This window comes from Salmo salar, chromosome ssa18, assembly GCF_905237065.1.
Source record: "Salmo salar chromosome ssa18, Ssal_v3.1, whole genome shotgun sequence".
Classification (NCBI taxonomy): Eukaryota; Metazoa; Chordata; class Actinopteri; order Salmoniformes; family Salmonidae; genus Salmo; species Salmo salar.
In genome coordinates this window covers 36,292,736-36,300,235 of record NC_059459.1, presented here as the reverse complement: position 1 = coordinate 36,300,235, position 7,500 = coordinate 36,292,736, and the positions used below count along the sequence as shown (strand labels likewise).

The window sequence follows — 7,500 nt, the reverse complement described above, 5'->3', positions numbered from 1 at the left end:
ACAGGCCCGCTACTGAGTGTGTAGAAGCCGAGGTGTGTGTCTCTCTCTCTGAATCATTCATGGAATATGAGATGTCAGGGAATTATGCCCATCCACAACACCCCAGAAAACCCATCCCCACTTGATGGTAATAGTGCTCACTGTTGCCCCTAGTGGCTGGTTCTGAAGGCATTTCCCCATGTCCTCGGGACATGGACAGACGTCCTATTTCGAAGTCAATCTTGAGCGATCTGCCTGAGCTTGGCCCTTGCGCTGTGTTTTAGGGAGGGGTCTTTCTGTAAACTCATAACCCCTCCACATCAAATACACTGCTCTCTCCTGAACCTTTAAACTCATAACCCCTCCACATCAAATACACTGCTCTCTCCTGAACCTTTAAACTCATAACCCCTCCACATCAAATACACTGCTCTCTCCTGAACCTTTAAACTCATAACCCCTCCACATCAAATACACTGCTCTCTCCTGAACCTTTAAACTCATAACCCCTCCACATCAAATACACTGCTCTCTCCTGAACCATGGGTCCTTCATGTTAATTAGACATGCCTAACAACAGAAAGGACAAGCTGATTGTTCTCCATGGTACTTCTACATCAGGACACCTCAGGGTCAACAGGCTAGTTAGTAACCAAGGCCCAAACCCCATGACAAGCTAGTTAGCATTAAAGGGCTATTTGGCCACAGTTAGCTTCTGAATCATTATGGTGTGTTTCTGAACTTTGGTGTTTTAGCGGGGTGATTCTGTTATATGTTTCTTAGTCTCATGCTTAGTTGTGTTTTGGAGGGTAAAGATGAGAGGAAGATATATGAACAGTGAGAGTGATGTTTCGGCTGAGTTAAGGGATGGTCAGTGTCTAAGTGGAAAAGTTCTTCAGGCTCATCTGCCTTTGGAAGGTTTGATGGATTTGGGGGGGAGAGAGGGAGATTGGTGTGTGAGTGTATGTGTGTGTGTGTGTGTGTGTGTGTGTGTGTGTGTGTGTGTGTGTGTGTGTGTGTGTGTGTGTGTGTGTGTGTGTGATGACTCACCAGTTGTTCACTTGTAGGATGGTGTGTGTGTGTGTGTGTGTGTGTGTGTGTGTGTGTGTGTGTGTGTGTGTGTGTGTGTGTGTGTGTGTGTGTGTGATGACTCACCAGTTGTTCACTTGTAGGATGGTGAGGCCTGTGTCTTGTGCCAGCTGTTTCTTCTGTTCTTCTGAAGGGTAGGGGTGCTGTAAGAGGAGGGACAGAAACACAGATTAGACAACTGTACTGGCCATCAATTCATTAAGACAACTGTTCTGGCCATCAATTCATTAAGACAACTGTACTGGCCATCAATTCATTAAGACAACTGTACTGGCCATCAATTCATTAAGACAACTGTACTGGCCATCAATTCATTAAGACAACTGTACTGGCCATCAATTCATTAAGACAACTGTTCTGGCCATCAATTCATTAAGACAACTGTACTGGCCATCAATTCATTAAGACAACTGTACTGGCCATCAATTCATTAAGACAACTGTACTGGCCATCAATTCATTCATTAAGACAACTGTTCTGGCCATCAATTCATTAAGACAACTGTACTGGCCATCAATTCATTAAGACAACTGTACTGGCCATCAATTCATTAAGACAACTGTACTGGCCATCAATTCATTAAGACAACTGTACTGGCCATCAATTCGTTAAGACAACTGTACTGGCTATCAATTCATTAAGACAACTGTTCTGGCCATCAATTCATTAAGACAACTGTTCTGGCCATCAATTCATTAAGACAACTGTACTGGCCATCAATTCATTAAGACAACTGTACTGGCTATCAATTCATTAAGACAACTGTACTGGCCATCAATTCATTAAGACAACTGTTCTGGCCATCAATTCATTAAGACAACTGTACTGGCCATCAATTCATTAAGACAACTGTACTGGCCATCAATTCATTAAGACAACTGTACTGGCCATCAATTCATTAAGACAACTGTACTGGCCATCAATTCATTAAGACAACTGTACTGGCCATCAATTCATTCATTAAGACAACTGTACTGGCCATCAATTAATTCATTAAGATAACTGTACTGGCCATCAATTCATTAAGACAACTGTACTGGCCATCAATATTCATTAAGACAACTGTTCTGGCTATCAATTATTCATTAAGACAACTGTACTGGCCATCAATTCATTAAGACAACTGTACTGGCCATCAATTCATTAAGACAACTGTTCTGGCCATCAAATTCATTAAGACAACTGTACTGGCCATCAATTCATTAAGACAACTGTACTGGCCATCAATTCATTCATTAAGACAACTGTACTGGCTATCAATTCATTCATTAAGACAACTGTACTGGCCATCAATTCATTAAGACAACTGTACTGGCAATCAATTCATTAAGACAACTGTACTGGCCATCAATTCATTAAGACAACTGTACTAGCTATCAATTCATTAAGACAACTGTACTGGCCATCAATTCATTCATTAAGACAACTGTTCTGGCCATCAATTCATTCATTAAGACAACTGTACTGGCTATCAATTTATTAAGACAACTGTACTGGCCATCAATTCATTAAGACAACTGTACTGGCCATCAATTCATTAAGACAACTGTACTGGCCATCAATTCATTAAGACAACTGTACTGGCCATCAATTCATTAAGACAACTGTACTGGCCATCAATTCATTAAGACAACTGTACTGGCTATCAATTATTCATTAAGACAACTGTACTGGCCATTAGGACACTTTGCTTTATCTTGGCGAGGTCGCAGTTGTAAATGAGAACTTGTTCTCAACTAGCCTACCTGGTTAAATATATGGTTAATTAATAAACAACATGTAACTGTAAAGGCCATCAATTCATTCATTCATTCATTCATTTTGTAATTTCTATAAAAGGTGTGCTTTGAATTTGCAAGAGAGATGTAGGGGAAGCGGGTAGTATAAACACAGTCTACACGCACGCACGCACGCACGCACGCACGCACGCACGCACACACACACACACACAACACACAACACACACACACACACACACACACACACACACACACACACACACACACACACACACACACACACACACACACACACACACTTGAAGGCCCGCTAATGAGTGTGTAGAAGCCGAGGTGTGTCTCCCTGAATCATTAATGGAATATGAGATGTGCTAATTATTGGCAGTAAAAAGCAGAGCCAATTATAAAGTTAAGTGAAGTGGAGAAACAGCAACAGTCATTAGAGAGAGAGAGAGAGAGAGAGAGAGAGAGAGAGAGAGAGAGAGAGAGAGAGAAAGACTAGGTTATATTCCAGGTTGATTTGAATGATGTGTGTTATATGTTATTCTGTATATGTATTGAGAAAGGTCACCGTAGGCAGACTTGGCTCTCAAGAGAAGACAGGCTATGTGCACACTGTCCACAAAATGAGGTGGAAACTGAGCTGCACTTCCTAACCTCCTGATAAATGTATAACCATATTAGAGACACATATTTCCCTCAGATTACACAGACCTACAAAGAATTTGAAAACAAATCCAATTTTGATAAACTCCCATGTCTATTGGGTGAAATACCACAGTGTGCCATTACAGCAGCAAGATGTGCGACCTGTTGCCACAAGAAAAGGGCAACCAGTGAAGAACAAACACTATTGTATTTTTATTTACATGAACTTTTATACTTTAACTATTTGCATATCATTTAAACACTGTATATATACATAATATGACATTTGAAATGTATTTATTCTTGAGGAATTTTAGTAAGTGTAATGTTTTTCACTTATTATAGAGAGAGCAGAGAGAGAGAGAGAGAGAGAGAGAGAGAGAGAGAGAGAGAGAGAGAGAGAGAGAGAGAGAGAGAGAGAGAGAGAGTATATATACATAATATGACATTTGTAATGTCTTTATTCTTTTGGAACTTCTGTGAGTGTAATGTTTACTGTTCATTTTTATTGTTTATTTCACTTTTGTATATTATCTACTTCACTTGCTTTGGCAATGTTAACATATGTTTTTCCCATGCCAATAAAACCCCTTGAATTCAATTGAAAGAGTGAAAGAGGGAGAGAGAGAGATAGAGAGAGAGAAGCAAGAGCTCTGCATACAGACACATGCAGAGGGAAGAGGAGGGAGGGCTGGATATCCAACGATGCTGACCGTTGTGTTAGAATCCAGACCAACGATCTCAGGATAGTATCCCCCTTTTATTTTGTCTTTCAGACGCTTTTATCCCTTGTTCACTAAGCTGTGTGACGGTGATCTGTGTCGCAGATTTAGGATCAGTTTACCATCTCCCGAACCTAACCTGAACTATTATAGAGAGAAAAGGTCAAACTGACGTGAGATCAATGACTAAAAGAAACCAGCATCCTACTCGCTAGAAACCTCAGCCCCCCCCCTCCCCTCAACCCAGCTGGTAATGGTTCAACTAGACCTGCCTGTTTCAATATACAGCATAACATATAACTCACATCAATCAAATAAACTTGGAATATAAAAGTGTATGATTTATATTAGTGCTAAGAGCTCTGGTTCAACTGAAACAATGTGCTGTTCATGTCTGGGACAGGCCCCTGTCTGTACTCCCAGTCTAGGAGAGAGAGAGAGAGAGAGAGGGGGGAAGAGAGAGAGAGAGAGAGAGAGAGAGAGAGAGAGAGAGAGAGAGAGAGAGAGAGAGAGAGAGAGAGAGAGAGAGAGAGAGAGAGAGAGAACATGTCTCATGTTTCATGTCCATGTGATGTGTAGGAGGGAATGGGAACAAACTCTGGCTAATTTCATGCACACATTTATAATTGCACTGTCGCCTCTGGACAAATTACAGCCCATTTCTTCTCTTCTCCATGTACTCTTTATGTATGTCCCGCCCTCTCTCCCTCCCTCCCTCCCTCCCTCCCCTCTGCTTCCTTGTTCTTCAAGACAGGGACCTGGTTAATTATATCAGCCAGTATAATGGTGTGTGTGTATGTGTGTGTGTATTAGTGTGAATTTTGTGTGTATTAGTGTGCGTCCGTGTGTGTGTGTGTGTATGAGAGAACCTTGTGACTTCAGAAGGCAAGGCCACCATGCCAGGGGCGATGGCACTACACAAACTGAGCTTGTTCTACTGCCAAACTTCACACACACACACATTTATAGAGTCACAAACACACTGCAATGTACTGATACTGTACTGATACTGTACTGATACTGTCCTGATACTGTACTGATACTGTCCTGATACTGTCCTGATACTGTCCTGATACTGTACTGATACTGTCCTGATACTGTCCTGATACTGTACTGATACTGTCCTGATACTGTACTGATACTGTCCTGATACTGTCCTGATACTGTCCTGACACTGTACTTATTCTGTCCTGACACTGTCCTGATACTGTACTGATACTGTACTGATACTGTCCTGACACTGTACTGATACTGTCCTGACACTGTCCTGATACTGTACTGATACTGTACTGATACTGTCCTGATACTGTCCTGATACTGTACTGATACTGTCCTGATACTGTACTGATACTGTCCTGATACTGTCCTGATACTGTACTGATACTGTACTGATACTGTACTGATACTGTCCTGATACTGTACTGATACTGTCCTGATACTGTCCTGATACTGTACTGATACTGTCCTGATACTGTACTGATACTGTACTGATACTGTCCTGATACTGTACTGATACTGTCCTGATACTGTACTGATACTGTCCTGATACTGTACTGATACTGTCCTGATACTGTACTGATACTGTCCTGATACTGTACTGATACTGTCCTGATACTGTACTGATACTGTCCTGATACTGTACTGATACTGTCCTGATACTGTCCTGACACTGTCCTGATACTGTACTGATACTGTCCTGATACTGTACTGATACTGTCCTGATACTGTCCTGACACTGTACTGATACTGTACTGATACTGTACTGATACTGTACTGATACTGTCCTGATACTGTACTGATACTGTCCTGATACTGTCCTGATACTGTACTGATACTGTCCTGATACTGTACTGATACTGTACTGATACTGTACTGATACTGTACTGATACTGTCCTGATACTGTACTGATACTGTCCTGATACTGTACTGATACTGTACTGATACTGTCCTGATACTGTACTGATACTGTACTGATACTGTCCTGATACTGTCCTGATACTGTCCTGATACTGTCCTGATACTGTACTGATACTGTCCTGATACTGTACTGATACTGTACTGATACTGTACTGATACTGTCCTGATACTGTACTGATACTGTCCTGATACTGTACTGATACTGTCCTGATACTGTCCTGATACTGTCCTGATACTGTACTGATACTGTACTGATACTGTACTGATACTGTCCTGACACTGTCCTGATACTGTACTGATACTGTCCTGATACTGTACTGATACTGTACTGATACTGTACTGATACTGTCCTGATACTGTACTGATACTGTTCTGATACTGTCCTGATACTGTACTGATACTGTACTGATACTGTCCTGATACTGTACTGATACTGTACTGATACTGTTCTGATACTGTACTGATACTGTCCTGATACTGTCCTGATACTGTACTGATACTGTCCTGATACTGTACTGATACTGTACTGATACTGTTCTGATACTGTACTTGTATGGTCCCTTTGCCCCATTCATGGAGTTCACACACACACACACACACACACACACACACACACACACACACACACACACACACACACACAACACATGCCACACACACACACACACATGCCACACACACACACACACACACACACACACACACACACACACACACACACACACACACACACACACACACACACACACACACACACACACACACACACACACAAGGTTGCATGGTGACTGATTGCATGGTGACTGGCCTATGTAGCAACATAAAGCATCCTGTGATACAGCCATTCAGCATAACAGTGTTTGTGTCCTGGATTCACAGAACTAATGCTCCTATCTGTCAAAACATGAGATTCAGACAGAGGTTCACACACACACACACACACACACACACACACACACACACACACACACACACACTGAAACACATACACACACATACTGTACACGGTTGACAGAAAGTGTGTGTGTGTGTGTGTGCAGTCTGTGTGTGTGTGTGTGTGTGTGTGTGTGTAGTCTGTGTGTGTAGTCTGTGTCTGTGTGTGTGTGTGTGTGTGTGTGTGTGTGTGTGTGTGTGTGTGTGTGTGTGTGTGTGTGTGTGTGTGTGTAGTCTGTGTGTGTGTGTGTGTGTGTGTGTGTGTGTGTGTGTGTGTGTGTGTGTGTGTGTGTGTGTGTGTGTGTGTGTGTGTGTGTGTGTGTGTGTGTGTGTGTGTGTGTGTGTGTGTGGGTGTGTTTGGCTGTGGTCCTGGGGTGAGAAGTCTTTTGTCAGACAGAAAAAGCAAAAACATGTCTTCAAGAGCAGATGGAAAGTTTCAGAGCAGCTTCCCTCCCTTTGTCTCTCTGCCTTT

At 42.0% G+C, this 7,500-nt stretch overlaps 1 protein-coding gene across 4 annotated transcripts in view; it reads right to left on the bottom strand.

The window, feature by feature from the left end:
* The window catches only part of meis1b (Meis homeobox 1 b), a 197,897-nt gene that overhangs the window by 64,871 nt on the left and 125,526 nt on the right, over nucleotides 1-7,500 (bottom strand). For all 4 annotated transcript variants that reach the window (XM_045701809.1, XM_045701811.1, XM_045701808.1 and 1 more), the window contains exon 9: nucleotides 1,135-1,211. In XM_045701809.1, the coding sequence (XP_045557765.1) occupies nucleotides 1,135-1,211 (77 nt within the window). The remainder of the gene's footprint in view (nucleotides 1-1,134; nucleotides 1,212-7,500) is intronic.